At 52.5% G+C, this 20,009-nt stretch overlaps 1 protein-coding gene across 1 annotated transcript; it reads left to right on the top strand.

Annotated features, from left to right (window-relative positions):
* Positions 1–9,310: 9,310 nt before the first annotated feature.
* Positions 9,311–12,692, top strand: LOC9266876 (putative FBD-associated F-box protein At5g56390). The gene is made up of 2 exons (XM_026021046.2): positions 9,311–9,453; positions 9,538–12,692. The coding sequence occupies exon 2, from the start codon at positions 9,566–9,568 to the stop codon at positions 10,328–10,330; it is 765 nt and encodes a 254-aa protein (XP_025876831.2). The 5' UTR covers positions 9,311–9,453; positions 9,538–9,565; the 3' UTR covers positions 10,331–12,692.
* Positions 12,693–20,009: the final 7,317 nt, after the last annotated feature.

Below are 20,009 nucleotides of genomic sequence, written 5' to 3'. Positions count from 1 at the left end.
TAGGACGTAATGTTGAGGCTTATGTCGATGACTTGGTTGTAAAGACGCGCAACCAGGAAATGTTACTCTCAGATCTAGCGGAAACTTTTGAGAGTCTCCGCTCCGCCCGCATAAAACTAAACCCCGATAAGTGTGTGTTCGGTGTACCTGCGGGCAAGCTTCTAGGGTTCTTGGTCTCTGCCCGAGGCATTGAGGCCAACCCTGAGAAGATACGGGCTATAGAGCGGATGCGCCCCCCCAGCAAACTTAGGGATGTGCAATGCGTCACCGGTTGCATGGCCGCCCTAAGTCGGTTCATATCGAGGCTGGGAGAGAAGGCGTTACCCTTATTTAAGCTTCTCAAACGCTCCGGACCGTTTACCTGGACGGAGGAAGCCGAAAATGCTCTCACCCAGTTGAAGGCGTATCTAAGCTCTCCCCCAGTTATGGTCGCCCCGGAGCCAGACGAGCCCTTGTTACTCTACTTAGCGGCGACCCCGCAAGTAGTTAGTGCGGCATTGGTTGTGGAGCGCGATGAGAACAATTCTCATTTCACGCTTCCCCAACCTGTGCCGACTTGGCCCGGGAGAGAGCAGGGAGGAGAGGCTCCCGAGCCGAACGGTGGCCCAAGGCCCCCGACGACCGGAGTTGGCCCTCTGCCCGCTTGTCAGACGGTGCTAGGAGCCCCCGACCCCCAGGAAGGCCCTGAGGCCACTGTGGGAAGGCCGCACCTATCGCCCTTCGACCCCGAGGCTAACCCTGTGCTGACCCGACCCGGGAAAGAGCAGGGAGAAGAGGCCCCCGAGCCGAACGGAGGCCTAAGGCCCCTGACGACCGGAGTTGGCCCTTTGCCCGCTTTTCCGACGACGCCAGGAGCCCCCGACCCCCAGGACGGCCCCGAAGCCACTGTGGGAAGGCCGCCCCTGTTATCCTCCGACCCCGAGGTCATCAGCACAGAAGATAAGTGCGCCCCGCGAGGCTGCTTGGACGAAGAGTGCCCCAGGGATGCGGCCCCTAGCGAAGAGGATCGGCCCCACCGAAAGGTGCAGCGGCCCGTCTACTTTGTTAGTGAGGCCCTCCGGGACGCCAAAACCCGATACCCTCAGGCCCAGAAGATGCTTTACGCTATTCTGATGGCCTCGAGGAAACTGCGCCATTATTTCCAGGCGCATCGGGTCACAGTAGTTACGTCTTACCCCCTCGGTCAAATCTTGCATAATCGAGAGGGTACAGGACGGGTGGTGAAATGGGCAATCGAACTTTCTGAGTTCACGCCACGCTATCAAGAGCCAGGCCCTCGCCGATTTTGTGGCAGAGTGGACCCCGGCTCCCGAGCCCGTCTCGATCCCCGAGGCCAGCACGGACCCCTCGCAGCTGCCTCACACCGCCCACTGGGTGATGCAGTTCGACGGCTCCCTGTCTCTTCAGGGCGCCGGTGCGGGGGTCACGTTGACCTCTCCGAGCGGAGACGTCCTCAGATACTTGGTCCGCCTCGACTTTCGAGCGACCAATAATATGGCAGAATACGAGGGCCTCCTTGCCGGACTAAGAATGGCAGCTGGACTGGGGATCCGCCGCCTCCTGGTGTTAGGCGACTCCCAGCTGGTCGTTAACCAAGTCTGTAAGGAGTACCGGTGCTCTGACCCGCAGATGGACGCCTACGTGCGCCAAGTACGGCGTATGGAGCGCCATTTTGACGGGATTGAGCTTCGGCATGTGCCCAGACGGGATAACATGATTGCCGATGAACTCTCACGGCTCGCGGCCTCGCGAGCCCAGACCCCACCGGGCGCCTTTGAAGAAAGGCTTGCCCAGCCGTCGGCGCGACCCGACCCCTTAGGGGAGACGGATGCGCCTGACCGGCCCCCGAGGCCTGTCGGAGTCCAGGCCTCGGGACCCGAGGGGAGTGCTCCCAACTCCCTTAGATTGATTGCTTGGATCGCCGAGATTCAAGCATACCTCACAGATAAGACTCTACCCGAGGACCGCGAAGGGAGTGAACGCGTCCATCGCATCTCCAAACGCTACGTGCTGGTAGAAGGGACCCTCTATCGGCGCGCGGCTAATGGAATCCTCCTGAAGTGCATTCCTCGGGAACAAGGCGTTGTGCTTCTTGCCGATATCCATGAAGGCGAATGCGGAGCCCACTCCGCCTCGCGCACCTTGGTTGGTAAAGCTTTTCGCCAGGGTTTCTATTGGCCGACAGCTCTTAATGATGCGGTCGACCTGGTCCGGCGATGTAGAGCGTGTCAATTCCACGCCAAGCAAATCCATCAACCGGCCCAGGCCCTGCAGACCATACCACTTTCGTGGCCATTTGCTGTCTGGGAACTCAATATCCTGGGACCGTTTAGGCGGGCCCCGGGCGGGTTTGAGTATCTGTATGTCGCGATCGACAGGTTCACTAAGTGGCCCGAGGCTTATCCGGTCGCCAAGATCGATAAGCACTCCGCACTTAAATTCATTAAGGGCATCACGGCCCGGTTTGGAGTGCCTAACCGTATTATTACGGATAATGGCACCCAATTCACTAGTGAACTCTTCGGCGACTACTGCGAAGACATGGGCATCAAGCTCTGCTTCGCCTCACCTGCCCACCCCAGAAACAATGGCCAAGTGGAGCGCGCCAATGCGGAAATCATCAAAGGCCTTAAAACCAAGACCTTCAACATACTCAAGAAGCACGGCGATTCATGGATCGAGGAGTTGCCAGCAGTGCTCTGGGCAAACCGAACTACACCAAGCCAAGCAACCGGGGAAACGCCTTTCTTCCTCGTCTACGGCGCGGAAGCGGTTCTCCCATCCGAGCTCACCCTGAGGTCTCCTCGGGCTACCATGTATTGCGAGGCTGATCAAAATCAGCTTCGCAGAGATGACCTCGACTACTTGAAAGAGCGAAGGCGGCGCGCGGCCCTCCGAGCCGCACGCTACCAGCAGAGCCTGCGGCGCTACCATCAGCGCCACGTCCGGGCCCGATCACTCTGCGTCGACGACCTCGTCCTACGCCGCGTCCAAACGCGTGCTGGATTGAGCAAGCTTTCACCAATGTGGGAGGGTCCGTATCGAGTGATCGGCGTCCCCCGGCCGGGCTCCGTTCGGCTGGCCACAGGTGACGGCACAGAGTTGCCTAACCCGTGGAACATCGAACACCTTCGTCGCTTCTACCCCTAAAGGGGGGATCGGGTGTCAGGTTTCGGGCTCGGGCCAACCCCGCACCCCCCTCGAGCGTGCAGGGTTGGCCGGGGGCTACCACATATGCATATTCTTATTTCTCTTATATCTGAATTTCTATAAAAGCAGTTTCAATTTCCTAAAGGCTGTATCTGTGCTGTTTTTTCCTTTTGAAGAATCTTGACTTGAAATAGGTCACTCGTGCTCAATCCTGCCCTCGGGGGCTCGGGTCGGCTAAAATCGCCAAACGGGGCCCAGAACCGAGCCGTGCCCCGAGGCGTGGTGAACTCCGGGGGGGAATCGGCAAAAACCCACAATCGGGTCACCCATAACCCTCGGTCACCACGTTCCCGGCCTGGCCAGTCTCGACATGTGGATCTCCCCAGGCACTAGCCCCGACCCGCGCCTTTTGAGGACCAGAACCTGGGCACAAGCCCTTATTCAAGCTAAGACACAAAAGGACCACGGCACAGATCATCCTCATCTCATACTCACAGCAAGATGAAATTAACACAAAAATTTCTTCATTTTTGATTACAGATTAAGTTGATCTATACAAAAAAGAGGCCCGAAGGCCTTAGAAGAAAGAAAAGAAGAAAAAACTGAAGAATGGCGGGAGTCTGGGGGCTCAATCCGATGCGCCCGGATCGCCGGCCTCGACGTCACTGTCGTCTGCACCACCGGCATTGCCCTCCTCGTCGGAGTTGGGGGCGAACGCAAGCCGAGGGGCCGAGCCCTCGAAGCTGTCGACGATATGGTCGGCAGCATCCCGGACCTGCGCGCGTGCGCGGTCCTCGGTCCCAGGAGGGAACTCATCCAGCGCCATCCATGGAGAGAAATTGGGGTCCCTGGCCTGGTAACTCGCCAGGACGAGCTCCACCGCTCCTTGGGCGAGGTCCCTCGAGGATGACTTAATTGTCTTCTCGAGCTCCTCGGGGAGCCGTTGGAGAGCCCCGGCCATCTTCGAGAGGCGCTGGGCGAGGCCTCCCTGGTTGGCGGCGTACTTTACGGTCCGCCCTCTCCAGAGGCCCACTTGCCGACCGGCGCAATCTAGGCGGGAGACGGCGTCCCAAAGCATGCCGGGCCCTACCTCGCCTGCCAAGCGGAGGGCTTCGACCTCCCCGGCGGACGAGTCCAGCGCGCCCTGCAGATCGGCGATGGTGCGTTCGGCAGCTGCGAGGCGGGCGGCTAAGTCGCTTTCGCCCGTGGCCGCCCCGCCGCTGCGCGCCCTCGCGTCCAGCTCCTTCGCCCGCGCCTCGAGCTCAGCGGCCCGTTGGTTCAGTACGGCCCTCTCGGCGCGGGCACCTTCCAGATTGCGGCGCGCCTGCTCCTCCTGCGCTGCCTCGCGGAGGGACAGGTTGACCGCCAGCTGTTGCGCCGCGGCCTCGGCCCCCTCAAGAGCTCGCTCCCGTTCGGTGAGCGCGTCCTCGCGGAGGCGGAGCGTGAACTCTTCTTCGGCGCAGGCAGCCTCGTGCGCCGCCAGCGTTGCTTCCCGGATGGTGACGGCGGCCTCGCGGTCCGCCAGATCCCTCTCCACGACGCAGGCGCGCTCTTCCAGCGCCATGGCGCGCGCCTCAAGGGCCTCTTCGCGCCGCCGGGACGCCGCTTCGGTCTCCGCCGCCCGCTGTTCTCGGGCAGCGGCAGCGTCAAGCACCCCCTGGGCGGCGTCGAGCTTCTTCCCTAGCTCCGCCTCCCAGCTCCCGTATTGAAGGCGGAGGGTGTCCTGCGCCTCGTTCATCACGGTGGTGGCAATGAGGGCAGCCCCCCGCTCCTCCTCCACTTCCTTGGCGATCTCCGCCAGCACCTTCTTACGAGTTTCAAGCTCCGAGACGTGCCGGCGGTGAGCCTTACGGCCCACCTCCACCATGGCCTCCACCGAGCGTCGCCCCTCTTCGACACGCGCCCACGCGGCGTCGAGCTCCGCCCGCTCTGCCTGCAGGACCTCCACCTGGGCACTTAACCCATCCAACACCGTGGTGTTTGCGGCGGCCAAGGCCTGCAGAAGGGGCTCTGCGTTCAGTAGGGCGATAGAAGGCGTGGGGAAGAGCCGCCTTGGAGAGGATGCCACGCGGCTCGGGCCGCCGATGGAAGTGCCGGACTCGGGGATGTCCCCCGGACCCGGTTGGTCCTGAGCGTCGCCCGAGGGAGTAGGCCCAAGCGACGCGCCCGCGGCCTCGTCGCCAGCTGCCCCGGAAGTTGTCGCCTGAGTGTCGCCTGAGGGAGTGGGCCCAAGCGACGCGCCCGCGGCCTCGTCGCGAGCTGCCTCAGAAGTCGCCATCGCCTCGTCCTGGCGAAATCCGGCCTCCTCCCGAGCGGCTTCCCCGGCCTGGCGGGCCCAGGCGGCCTCCTCCCAAGCGGTTTCCTCGGCCTGGCGAGCCCGGGCGGCCTCCTGGGCGGCCTCCTCGGCTTCCCGTAGGCGATCCGCGGCCTCTCGCCGGTCAGATTCCCGCCTGAGGGCCTCTGCGGCCGCCGGATCCTCGGCCTCAGACTGGCCGGACTTGGAATGGCGGGAGAGACGCGACGGGATCTCGCTGAAACGAAAGAAAAAACCAGAAGACAAACAAGATGGGTGAGTGAAAACTCGCGTTGAGAGAATGAATACAGCCACGATGGGTGAGAGACGAACCTGCGAGGGGGTCGGTTAAACGACCACTTTGGAGGGGAAATGAGGTTTCCCCGAGATGGTTCTGTCTCCCCCATCTTACGGGGCCGCTTCTTCTTGTGCTCCCCCTCGGGCTGCGATGTTGGCGCGGCCCCCTCCGGGCGCCTGTTACTAGCACGCGCCGCCCCGCCCCCTCGGGGAGGAGATGGGGGAGGTGTTCCTCCCTGCTTCCTCTTCCCCCGGGCGTCGGCAGGGCGGCTGCTCCCCGGGCCCCTGTCGCGGGCCCAGAAGCACGACCCCCTCTCGGGGTAGATTGTTCCCCCCTGCGGCTCCCGCCTGCGCCGTCGTGGCCCTTTGGAGCTCGCTCCTCTGAGGCCCCGACCGCCATCATAATGGTCAGGATGGAGGCGCGGTCTGGATCGCTGCAGAGGGGGAGGATTCCTTGGGGAATGAGGGCCGCCTCTACGGAGTTGAGATTCAGCACCCGTTGGACCAATATCTTGAAGTCCTCAGGAGCCCAGTCCCATCTCACTCCCTGGTGGGTCCTCGTGAAGTCTTCGGACCCGGTGTACTCCCAGGCGCCCCGAGCGCGTCGCTGGAGCGGCGCAATCCGACGACGGAGGTAGTCGCCGTACACCATGGCCCCTGTGAGCCCCTGGGATCGCAGGCCCGCCAGGCGATCGAGGACGGCGTCATAGCCATCCCCCAGATCTACCGGCGCCCGCCAGCTGGAGGCCTGCGCCGGGGGCTGGCTCGGAAGTCGGAGGCGCGCTTCGTCGGCGAGGGGAGTGTAGAACCAGTCGCTCTTCCAGTCGTCCCACTTCTTGCGGAGGGCGCAGGGGATGTAGCGGTTCAGCACCGGCCCCCGTGGCTGGAAGTAGCAGCCACCGACTACCGATGGCGGCGACACCGACTGCACGGTGAAGAACCACCGGAACAGCCGAAGAGATGGGCGCACCCCAATGAACATCTCGCACAGATGCGCGAAAATGGCCAATGTCATCACCGCGTTGGGGGTGAGGTGCGCCATCTGGAGATCGTAGAACTCCAGAACATCCATGAAGAAAGAAGAAAATGGTGGAACCAGCCCTGCCATTGCAAAGGGGAGAAAGAAGACGGACCGCCCCGGGTAGTCTGGCGCCGGGCGTCCCTCGCCCAGCGTGACTATCTCCCGGCCGGTGGCAGATTCCGGCATGAAGCGGCGCGACAGCCCAGCCTGCCTCTCGCTCACGATCCGGGAAGGCGGCAGCACGCTACCATCGAGCAGAGCGGAACCCCGTGCCATGGCGCCGGAGGAAGAAGAAGATTAAGAGCGAGCGCGTGTGGTGAAGGTAGGGCACAGGAAAGAAGGAGTTAGGGCGCAAGCGGCGAAGACAAGGGGAATAATGGCGAAAGGAAGGAAACAGATCCCTTCCTCAGTGCCTTTATACTCTTGCCAACGCTGTGCCCGGCTCCTCGCTTCTCGCGCCCACTATTTCGCCCCCTCGTTTCTCGCGCCCACGCTTCCACTAATCCCATTCGCCCGCTTGCGGCGCATGAGGTGGATATGCGGTTGTGGCAGTCGAGATAGATCATATCGTGCGCGCGTTAATTACGCTCGCCGACCGAAGCGACGTTACCATATCTTCAGACGAAACGAATCGCCATGTCCAGATTCGTGTGCTACTCAAGTAATGTGGCAGTCTTGAAGAGACCGCTCATTGTTGACAGCCGAGTTACCATTGCCGATGTGCGTGGTTTGTGACCGTTGGGTTTCTGCCCAATTGTGGAGACCGGTCCCACCTGTCACCAGGTCTTAGGAGTGGCGTCATGCCCGACTGTTTCCCTTAAAGAGGGCGATCGCCCTGGCATAACGCCGGGGGCTACTGTCGGTGACATGGGATCAGGAGTATCATGACTAGAGGTTTGAGGCAGACACAATCGCACACGTGGCCTGGTACCCCCGAGGGACGTCGGGCCCGAGGGTGATGCGTTCGCCCTCCTCTTAGTCCCCCCGAGGGGGTCGGGCCGCACCCCCCTCGGCCCCGAGGGCCGAGGCGCCCCGACCCCTCGTGGGTTTTTGCTCCGTGTATGGGTTAGGTGAGCACAGTGGGGCTCACCTAACCACATTTATTGCGGTTTGGCTGAGCGTGTCACGCCGAATGTAACGCAGTGCAGTGCACTCGTTTATCCGGTCTGTGACCAGTCACAGACCGGTCAGATCGCGGGTTAGGTGGCGACAGGCGATCTGACGCACGCCTCGCCCCATCCCGTCAGGACGAGGGCTTCTAGGCGCTCGTCCCCAGCTGGAGCTAGCGTGTTACCTCCCAGAGATGGCACGTTAGTCCTGGTCAGATATATGCCAGGCTTCATCCTAAACCATTACAGGCAAGATGTTGTGTGAAGAAGGGCGAGCATGTAGATTGCTAAGCTGACACGTGGTGGACAAGAATGACCGACGTGACTGGTCTAATACCGGTCATGTCGTCAGCAGACAGCCACGATTCCACGTCGCGCCTGCTTCCGGCGGAAGTGGAGGTAGGTATGGGCCGTCCCATTAGAAGGTCATTCGGACGGCAACCATACAAGTCTCCGTCTGTTTATGAAAAGGTGGGGTAAGTCCCCACAAAAAAGAGAGAAATGGTGCATGTGGTATCCCCTTAAGATATAAAAGGAGGACCTTGCCCACTGAGAGGGGGGACTGGATTTTTCCAGATTAGAAACCCAGAACAAGGGAGAGGCTGGCTGATACTTTGTAGCTCCTTCATACACAGATCTCCCAAAACACAGGAGTAGGGTATTACGCTTCTCAGCGGCCCGAACCTGTATACATCGCCCGTGTCTTGTGTGTTTCCTGTCTCGCGAGCCTTCCACATACAGAGAGCTTAGAATCTCTCCCTGAGTCCCCGGCCGAACCGGCAAAGGGGGGCCTGCGCGGTCTCCCGGTGAGGAGCCCCACGCTCCGTCAGACTCATACACAGATGGCATATCAAAGAACCAGAAAAAACATATTCAATTTTTATAATAGTAAAGATTTAGTAAAACATTTTTGATTTAATCGGTGAAACAGCGCCTCCTGGTAATTCAGGCCCATGTGCTCTTGTCATTTCGGCCTATGCGTGTAACTTGTTTTATATTTTCCTTCCTGATTGTAGTAGCACGTAAGCAGCACTAGGTGCCGCGTCGAATGAAAACCATCCACAAATATATTCCCAAGATGATTGGAGTCAAATTGAACTTGTACTGATGTGGAGGAGGAAGGTGTTGTTGCTTGTATTACGGATTTACGGTATAGGGAGCCAACAGCAAATCGGACTATGGAACATGTTGAGGAATACAATATAGACCTTCAATTTACTAGAACGTACGGGCTGAAATCAATCTTGGGTTTCTACTGGTCTAGGCCTGTCTTGCTTATGCTGTTCATGGTCGGACTGTCTTGGGCCCGAGATAAACTGGGCGTCCACTCTAGGCCTACTAACGTGGGCCATATCCAGGTCTTGGGCCTCCACTCGAGGCTGACACACATGGGCCGTATTCTGTCCTTGGGCTTATATTGACAGTTAAGTCTTGAGAGGTGAAGCTTACACTGCACACAGCACACAGCACAACCATCCGCTCGGCGCTCCATCGATCAGCGGCGGCGGGCGACGCCGCGACGAGCCCTACCAGGCGGCGGCGGCGGCAGCGGAGACCGGAGAGCGAGTCTTCCGGCGACTGAGGTGAGGCGAGTGTGTCTTCTCGGTTGTTCTCTTTGTTCCGTGATGGCTTTTTTGGACGTCTCACCTTTCTCTGCTCTTGCGCAGCAAGGGCGCTCGCCACCTGTTCGACGGAATGGCTACGAGGCGCGACGGCGGCAGGAGACGCGAGGGACTCACGGCCGAGGAGAACAGCGGCGAAGACTGGCTTAGCACCCTCCCGGACGAGATCCTCCACAATGTTCTCTCCTTCCTACCAGCGCACGAGGCCGTGTGGACGTGTCTGCTCTCCCGCCGCTGGCGCAACCTTTGGAGGTCCGCCCCCGTGCTGCGCATCAGACACAGATGGGTGGGTGTGGAGAGGTTCAACAAGTTTGTCAACAATCTTCTTCTCTTGCGCGACCCGGTGCCTCTTGATGAGCTCGAGTTCCAGACCTACACATACTGGCCTACCATGATGCCCAGACCTTGTATCTACGAGGTCAAGTATGCTGAACTATGGATCAGGCATGCGCTCATGTGCAAGGCTCGGGTGCTCAGGGTCCTCGTTCAATCTGAACATTTAGCCCCGCTGGAATTGAGCATGCCTCTCATCTCTAAACACTTGACCACCTTACAGCTTCGGTCTGTAAAGCTGGACAACCATGCTCTTGATTTCTCAAACTGTCCTGTACTGGAGGACCTTCAGATGAATTGCTGTACGATTTCCACCCCCTACAATATTTTTTCCCAGTCACTAAAGCGTCTTTGCATCACCAAACGTAATAGGACTGAGACTAACTTCATTGACGATCTGTCAAGCTTACCTGCATTGGAGGACCTTGTGATAGGGTTGTCTATTGGATCACCTAGGTTTAGATCTAGTCGGGTGGTTCTATTTGCAATGGATGAACAACAATAGATGAATGAACAAAGAGGGAGTGAGAGGATTTAGGGTTGTGACCAGTCGTTGTTGAGGAAGAGGAAGTCCGGCCGGCCATCGTCGTTGTCGTCGCGGGCTTGACGTGGACGGCGGCGACGATGTGCTCGGTTCCGATGGCGGTGATGCGGTTGCAGCAGCGACGGTGTCGACGACGAGGCGTGGCGCGGCGGTGGACTTCCCGTCACTGGCTGCGCCCCCTCGATCGGTTAGGGTTTATGGGGTGGAGTGGCGGCGGCGACGAACCTCGTTCCTTGTGTCGTTGTACCGTCCCGTCCTCCACCCCTCTTTATATGGCACAGTGTGACGGGGGCCCACCAGCCATTGGGCTGGGCGCCCCCGATCAGGGCGCGGGTCAAGGCCCCCTTGAGCCGTTGGGCTCAAGGGGAGGGAGATCCATCTAATATTCTCCCCCTTGATCTCACTATTTCCTTTAGCTTTTTCTATTCCATCACAGATTTACATATAGAGCATGTTTCATCGTCACGGTTAATTACCGATGGATTCGACAGCCACTATACACATCTCTATTCAGAAACAGATACTTTAACTTTTGGGCCCTATAGTCCAGGATTCATAAGGCTTCCCTTAAAACCCATGCATGCTACATGTTCCTTGAACATGTTGGGAGGTAGGCCTTTCATGAGCGGATCCGCGAGCATCCTTTCTGTTCTTATGTGCTCGAGACTGATTGTTTGATCCCGGACTTTGTCTTTCACAACATAGTACTTTATGTCAATGTGTTTGGCAGCACCACTTGACTAATTGTTGTGAGAGTACATTACTGTGGGTTCTTTATCGCAGTATAACTTTAGTGGTTTCTCAATACTATCAACCACCTTTAAAACCGGGTATGAACTTCATTAGCCAGTTCACCTGCCCCGTAGCCTCATGGCATGCTATAAACTCGGCATACATGGTAGACCCTGCAGTGGTAGTCTGTTTTGAGCTTTTCCATGAAATAGCTCCTACTGCCAGGGTAAACATGTATCCCCCGATGTTAACTTTGTATTATCTTTTGCAAAGTCAGAATTCGAATACCCCACTATGTGGAGCGATTCTGATTTTCTGTAAGACAGCATGAGGCTTTTGTTCTTTGCAAATAATCTTTACTAATTCCAGTGCTCTAGGCCTGGATTACTTTGCAATCTGCCAAATAACCCGGTAACAAATGCCAAGTCAGGTCGTGTGCACACTTGAGCGTACTGTAGGCTTCCTACAGTTGACGCATATGGCTTTATTTTCATTTCATTGAGCTCATACTGATTTCTAGGACATTGTGATGCCCCATACTTTTCGCCTTTGACTATAGGAGCAGGTGTAGCACTGCATATGTACATATTGAATTTCTTCAACACCTTTTCTATATATATGCCTTTTGAGAAAATCCCAATGCATACTTTGTTCTATTTCGGTGAATCTCTATGCCCAAAACATATGAAGCCTCACGGAGGTCTCTCATGTCAAAGTTTGAGGACAAGAATTTCTTTATTTCCTGCAGTAGATTGACATCACTACTAGCCAGTAGAACGTCATCTACATACAGAATTAGGAAAATGAGTCTCCCATTCTTAACTTTGAATCAATACAGTTGTCCTCTACATTCTCTTGAAAACCCAAATTTCTTTATTGTTCCATCAAACTTCAAGTAGCATTGTCTCGAAGCTTTGCTTTAACCCATAAATGGATCTCTTTATACGGCATCCCATATTTTCGTTTCATTTCATGACGAAACCTTTCGGTTGTGCCATGTATACTTTTTTTCTTCAAATCACCATTTAGAAATTCCGTTTTTACATCCATCTGATGTAATTCCAAATCATAATGTGCCACTAGTGCCATTATAATCATAAAGGAATCTTTACAAGAGACTGGAGAAAAGTCTCATTGTAATCAATGCCTTCTCTTTGCGTGAAAACTTTTGCCACAAGTCGCACTTTAAACTTTTCTATATTCCCTCTGGAGTCATATTTGGTTTTGTAGACCCATTTACAGCCTACTGTTTTGGCTCCTTTAGGAATTTCTTCTAAATCCCAGACATCATTTAATTTCATTGATTTCATTTCATCTTTCATGGCTTCTCATGGCCTCTTCATATGAGATGGGATCATCCTCCATATGCGACTCTTTCAGGCCTTCTAGGGGCCTCCTATTCTGGCACATTATCTGTTTGAGGCTGTTGCAGCTCCTCCTCTGATGTGGCAATAATTTCTGTTGAATCCTGTAGAACAGGTTCCTCACTTTCATTCATTGTTGCCACAGGAGAGATAACAACAGGTGTTGGTACCGCAACGGCATGCATTGCTGGCACAACATTAGCAGGTAGAGAGAAGAAAGGTTCCTGAGTCGACGGAGCGGGTATAGACACCCGCCTCTCCTCAAGATCAATTTCTCGAATTGCTGAGCTCCCCCTAATCATTTCGTCTTCCAAGAAGATGGCGTGTCTCGTTTCTACAAACTTTGTATAACTGTTTAGACAGTAGAAACGATGACCCTTTGATCTTTCAGAATAGCCAATAAAATGGCAGCTTACTGTTTTGGGTTAAATACTTTATCCTTTGCAGGACTTCCCCACACACGGAGGATTCATAGCTCATACGGTGTTTTGGGCACCGATGCATTCTATACATTGTATGCATCGTTCTAAAACTGAGAACTCCAATGGAGGAAGAACTACATTCTTAACCAGTCTCTCAATTCTCCCCCTCGAAATATGGCATAAACAACAGTGCCATAATTTCGATGAGACATCAGAAGTTCGCTTTTCTTTTCTTTTGTCAACGAGGACACAACATTCACATTCTCAGAAAGAGATAACAAATAAAGCTGATCTTGCAACACAAGACCAATACATTGATTATTATACCATAGTTCACATTTGCCATTTCATATCTATCAGAATCCAATTTGGATACACTTATTATCAAGTTTCTTTGCAAAGAATGGACATAAAAACATCTGGAAGTAAAAGTGTGAAGCCATTCGCGAGTTCTAGGTGAAAATCTCCAACAGCTTCAACTTTTGCTTCAACTCCATTAGCAACTCTAATGGATCTTTCACTTCTTTGCGTAGTCCTCATTGAACGGAATCCCTTTAAACAATTACACACATGAATAGTTGCTCCAGAATAAATCCACCATGTGGATCTAGAATAACCAATCATAATGAGATTCTTTACAAATGTAATAATGTTCTCACCTTTCTTTGCCATGATCACTGTCAGGAAGTCAGGATGATCTTTCTTGGAATGTCTTGTCTTCTTGCAGTGTAGACACTGATCTTGTCTCAACTGTAAACTGTTGTTTCTGAGGCAGATGCTGAGGCTGTTTTTCTTTTGAGGAGGGTGACCTGTGGCTCTTTTCCTTGTTATCTTTGACAAGGTTAATGGAGTCACCATTGGTCTCTTTGTGTCTTTCCTCCTCTTGCACACAATTAGAGATGAGCTCTTCAATATTCCAATTCTCTGTACTTATTTTGTAGTTGACAACAAGGTTGTCAAAGTTCTTTGGCAATGAGGACAAAACCAGATGGACCAGAAAGTCATCTGAGATGCCCAAATCTTTTTGCTTCAATTTGGAAGCCATGTTGCTCATCCTAAGAATGTGGTCTTTTACACCACCTCCATGGTACCTCTCTGTAACAAGCTGCTTTATCAGCTGTGTCGCATAAAACTTTGAAGAACCAGTAAACTGGCTCTTTATACTTTCGAGGTATTTAGAGACAGTGTCATACTCTGGGATTGAGCCCAATATGGTTGGCTCAATTGTGTTCTTTACCGCAGCCAAACAATTCTTGTTGGCTGAAGACCATTTCGCATGCTCAATGTCATACGACATGATGAGGGAAGCATTGTCCCTCTCTCTCTTTTGCCATTCAGCATCTGACTCTTTTTCACCTCTGAAAATTTCAGCAGGTTCTATAGGACATGGGGTAGTCAACACCCAGTCCACCTCTCCCAAGATAAAGGCAAGGTCGAGTTCTCTTTTCCATTCTTCGTAGTTATCTCCTTTCAGGGTCGGAATATCTTTAATGTAACCCATCAAGGAGTAGCCACCTGAGATAATCATGTATTGTGAGAACAAAATTAACATTAAAATTATTATGTATTAAGTCTACATCACCGTTGGGCAGAAAATAGACATAACACATAAAGCCATAACTATAACATTGCAATTATCAACGTTGGTCAGAAAAATTACAACATCATAGCACATAATTAATGTTCCTAAAATTAAAATCTCCCGTTGGTTCGAAATTTAATTTTAGAAACACTAATTTTCATCAATTTCATCTATTTGCAGCGGAAGATCTATATACAATTCGTATAAACAATAACAAAACTCTGTTATTTACTCTCTGTAAAATTCTCCCGTTGGTTCAAATTTAAACAGAGGTAAAACATGCAAAAACAATTCAAAGTTCTATTGTAATTTGCATGAAAATATACAAAATACATGTTCAGAAGCATTTCTCACATTTATCTATTCTCTAAACAATTTTCACGTTGGTTCAAATTGCTTAGAAATAATCACAATAATTATACATAATTGAAAAAGCTTCTGAGAGGACCTATTATTAAACTCTTCTTTTCTTTTTCTTTCGGCCCCGAGGGACCTAAATTGAACTTTTCCGGCCTTTGCCGGTCGGTCCATGGCCACCTTGCGCGCGGGCGAGCGCCCCCTCCCCTCCCCCAAGGCCGCAACCTGGGCCTGGGCCGGGAAAGCCGCCGCCGCGCGCTCCCCACTTGGGCCGCTTTCGGCCCGGCCGCCGTCGGCCGTCCGATCGCTAGGGTTTCGATCGGACGGCCGGGCGCTAAGATCGGAGGGACAAAAACCCGACCCCAGCCGCCGGCCGGCCGAAACCCTAGCCTCTTCTCTCTTGCGGGCGGGTGCGGCCGCGCCGAGTGGCGTCATCTACGCCGGCGACCCTTGCACCGCCGCGCCATGGCCGGCGACCTCGCGCTGCCGCGCGCCCACTTTTTCTCTAGCGCGCCGCCGGGTGGAGCGGCCGAGCGGAGCAGCGTCGCCGCTGCCATCGGCCCTTGCACCCTCTTCCTTTTCTCTTCTCCGCTCCCTCCACCGTCTCTAGCCCCCACCGTGTGAGAGAGAGCGGCGGCCGAAAAACGGAGATGGCGGCGCCGCCGCGGGCCCCCTCGCCGGCGCGCGCGTGCACCCGCGGGTGCGCGCGCGGCCGTCGAGTGGCTCCTCGGCGGTGCCTCTTTGCCCCTCCCCCCCTCCGTGGCCGGCGTCATCGACGGCCGGCGACGAGGTAAGATTAGGGTTAGGGTTTCGATCTTTTTGATCCGTTGGATCGTTTGCTTTTCTCTTTGGATTTCTTTCTTCTCTGTGGATGTCTATCCCCGAACCAAACTAAACGCTAACCTGGCTCTGATACCATTGATAGGGTTGTCTATTGGATCACCTAGGTTTAGATCTAGTCGGGTGGTTCTATTTGCAATGGATGAACAACAATAGATGAATGAACAAAGAGGGAGTGAGAGGATTTAGGGTTGTGACCAGTCGTTGTTGAGGAAGAGGAAGTCCGGCCGGCCATCGTCGTTGTCGTCGCGGGCTTGACGTGGACGGCGGCGACGATGTGCTCGGTTCCGATGGCGGTGATGCGGTTGCAGCAGCGACGGTGTCGACGACGAGGCGTGGCGCGGCGGTGGACTTCCCGTCACTGGCTGCGCCCCCTCGATCGGTTAGGGTTTATGGGGTGGAGTGGCGGCGGCGACGAACCTCGTTCCTTGTGTCGTTGTACCGTCCCGTCCTCCACCCCTCTTTATATGGCACAGTGTGACGGGGGCCCACCAGCCATTGGGCTGGGCGCCCCCGATCAGGGCGCGGGTCAAGGCCCCCTTGAGCCGTTGGGCTCAAGGGGAGGGAGAGGAGAAGAGAAAAGGAAGAGGGCGCAAGGGCCGATGGCAGCGGCGACGCTGCTCCGCTCGGCCGCTCCGCCCGGCGGAATCATGCAAAATTTCCACTGACAAGATGGTGTCCCAGTCACTAAAGCATCTCTGTGTCACCAAATGTAACTTCGAGATGAGCACACGTATTTCTGTCCCAGGTCTCATTTCACTACGATTGGGTGATAATTACGGCTCGATTCCTTTGCTTGAAAGCATGCCATTGCTAGTAACAGCATCTGTGAAGTTTGGGACTTTGTCTTGGGGTTGTCGGAAATGCAGATATGATCCTGGTACATGTGTTTGTTGTGATGGTGATCCTGACGGTGATGGCAGTGTCAAGTATAAGTTTTTCAGAGGTCTGTCAAATGCTGCAAATTTGGAATTAGTAGCTGAAGCTGGGATGGTACGTGTGTGTTCATATTCATTAGCTTTATACTCAAAACATAATTTGTTGTATGTTATCATGGATTTCTGTCCTGCCTTACCTTGTACCTATTTGAGGACATCCCTGCAAGTTGGTTTGTGTGGGTGGGTGGGTGAATAATTGCATTTTTATGGTTTTTATGCTTCTGGTATCAGGTGGAACACTAGATAGTTTAGATCTCTGGTAATTTTTGCAAGACTTCAATCAGTATTTTTAAGACTAGAATATGTCTATGTCTGTCGAGACTCGAGAGATCCTTATTGCCTGTTTTGTTACGTCCTGAATTTACTTAAAAGGTCTATCCATTCCAATGTACAGTTTCATGTCGTGTTGTATGTTAAAATGATATGTTCCATCTTACTTTGTACATTGTATTTTGAAGCAAGACTTGACATGGTGCCCCACATTCAGCAAGTTAAAGACTTTGCTTCTTGATGGATGGGTCGTTGGGCATAATTTCTGCGCTCTTGGTTGCTTTCTCCAACAAACATCAATTCTGGAGAAGCTCACTCTTCAACTTTATAAGGTATATGCATTCTAATTTCATAGTGATTACTTACCTCGGTTATCATCCATGATTGATTGAGCCAAGATATATTTTGTCTGCTCTAGGGCCATGAAGATATGGTGGAAATTGAAGAAAGTAGCAGTTCAATTGGACAATTGGTCCAGTTTCAGAACCTTGAAAGAGTCAAAGTAAGATGTTTAAGGAATGAAGAATGGGTTCACAAAGTTTTCAAGATCTTGAATGCCTGTGGCGTTTCTCCTGACAAAATCACTATCCAGGTTTGAGATACTGAAAATCCATCCTTGCAACTTAAATATTGTGAATCTTCCTAATTCTCTCGTTAGTATATCTTCTTATATCTAGAAATGTTGGTTGAATATGAAAAGGCCAAATGGCCCATATATACGAAGAAAAATGTAGAATGTTCTATGCATTAATTTTATTGCAACAATCGTTCAGCATTACATTTACATTATAAATATGAAGCAAGCATTACGGTTCAGCAATAGTTCAGCAGCAGAGGTCAGCAACAGTTCAGAAGTGGAGAGTCAAGCATTACAGTTGTAGTAGTTCTTAATCTTATACATAGATTTGTGCAGGAGTAATTAAAGCTTATTCACATTAAAATTCTGAATGTTATGGGTTTATGAGCCTAAGATCCTGGAAGGGTGTCATGCGGGGCACAGTGGTTACTGATGATGTGAGTGTCAGTTTCTTTTCTTTTTCCCCCCTCTAATATATAGGTGTACATAACCAGTTCAAGCTTACAAATATTACATAAGACATGCCACAACCGATCTAAAACCATGACCAAGAAGAAACCTGATCTCCTAACGCAAGCCAACAGCCTAAGCTCCTTAGCTCCGGCTGTGCTCCACAGGGCAGCCTCCTCTGATATAGCCCTAATAATAGTACTGACACTAGGGGACTCTCCATCAGAAACACACCCATTGCGGTTCTTCCTGATCAGTTAGAGGCCCTTCGTTTGTTGCTTGTCAACCAACTTCAATGAATGTCGCCACCAGGTAGGGAACCCACTGGTACCGTAGTGACCTCTCTTCAGAAAAGAATCAAACCAGACATGATGAGCAAAAACCCAAGAAATCAAGAGATGTTGAATGGTTTCATCCGCTTGGTCACAAAGGGGACAAGCAGCCGGGTGAGGAAGGTCTTATTTGGGCATCCTGTCCACCGTCCGACATCAACTAAGGATTGCTAATCAAACAAAGAATTTGCAGTGAAGTGGTGTACATAATTTCTAAAGAGTGAAATACATGGCCGGTCCTTAAACTTGTGGTGTGGTGTCACTTAGATCCGTGAACTTGAAAATTGCACGTTTAGGTCTGTGAACTTGGTTTAATGTACCACCCCCGGTCCAATTGTCCTTTGACCACCAACGTGGCATGCCACGTAGGCAACACTTTTGTGCTCAGCCCCCTCCACATACACCTTCACACATAACTTGCCCTGTCCAGTGCATTTCAACCCAAATCCCTCAAAATATCCCTAAATCGGCTAGGGTTTTGACGGTGAGGTTAGGGGAAGGAGGCTGAGAGGTAGCGGCTGTGGCGGCCTCGCGGTGAGATTAGCGGCAGGAGGCAGCGCAGTGCAGCAGGGTTAGCGGTGGGGCAATGCGGTCGGATTAGTAGCGGGAGGCAGCGTAATACGGCTTGCATGCTAGGCATCCCCATGGATTCTCCAAGCTCGTCCTCGTCTTGAAGTCGCTGGAAGAAGGTGGTGTTGATCAAGTGCCCGTTGTGTAAGGATAAGGTTATTTTGGAATGCAGAGCAATGGCAATTGCTAATCGGGATCGCATTTTCTATACATGCAAGGAGAAGAATGATTTGAGGATTTTTTTTTTTTTGGGATTCTGGTGTCACTATATAGTTACAAGAAGATATATGTGACGTGTTATGATGTGGAGGGGGCTGAGAGCAAAAGTGTTGCCTACGTGACATGCCACGTTGGTGGTCAAACGCAGTCAAAGGACGATTGGACCTGGATGATACATTAAACCAAGTTCACGGACCTAAACGTGTAATTTTCAAATTCACGGACCTAAGTGACACCACCACACAAGTTTAGGGACCGGCCATGTATTTCACTCATTTCTAAATTTTCTTCCAAGGGGCAAAAAGAATTGATTAGACAAAAATGTCCTTGTAGGCTGATTTTATTGAATACTCTCCAGTCTCCACACCTTGTGATAGGATAAGAGCAAATAAAAGAGGGGCTTAATTCAGCAATAGAATAGCCATATAACCAGCGATCAGTCCAAAACATTGGTTGCTGCAATCCCCGACAAGAGTAACAGTGGTAATTAAAAACATTGCCCTGACATTGAGGTGTACTTCAAACTGTAAACCATCCCAAGGTCTTGACAGATCGGTCTTTTGGAGCCAAAGTCATCTCATCCTTAGGGATCATTCAAGAACTATTACATAATGAATACCTAGACCACCATATTGGATAGGCGAGCTACTCTGGCCAAGTAACTAGGCAATTGCTTCCACTTACCTGCTCTGGCCCTTCCAAAGAAAACTAACTTTGTAATTTATCAATTGCTTTGAGAACCCTTTTTTGGGAGATCCATATCAATCATTTGATATACAGGTGTGGGCGTGCAGCTGTAAGAACCACCTTTACCATAAACAGCTGACCAGCCCGATTCATGAGAGATGCTTTCCTCTCAGGCAAATAAACAGCAAGCCAGCAATCTTATCAATAAGTAAACAAAGACTGGCCTTGGAAGGTTTTCTTATTAGTGATACGATTGGTTTTGTTAGTTTGAATGCTTGTCTTGGTAAATTTATTTCTTTA

The sequence above is a fragment of the Oryza sativa genome, chromosome 11 (genome assembly GCF_034140825.1).
Source record: "Oryza sativa Japonica Group chromosome 11, ASM3414082v1".
Taxonomy (NCBI): Eukaryota; Viridiplantae; Streptophyta; class Magnoliopsida; order Poales; family Poaceae; genus Oryza; species Oryza sativa.
Note: the sequence above shows the minus strand (reverse complement) of the source record. Positions and strands in the feature narration are given on the sequence as shown.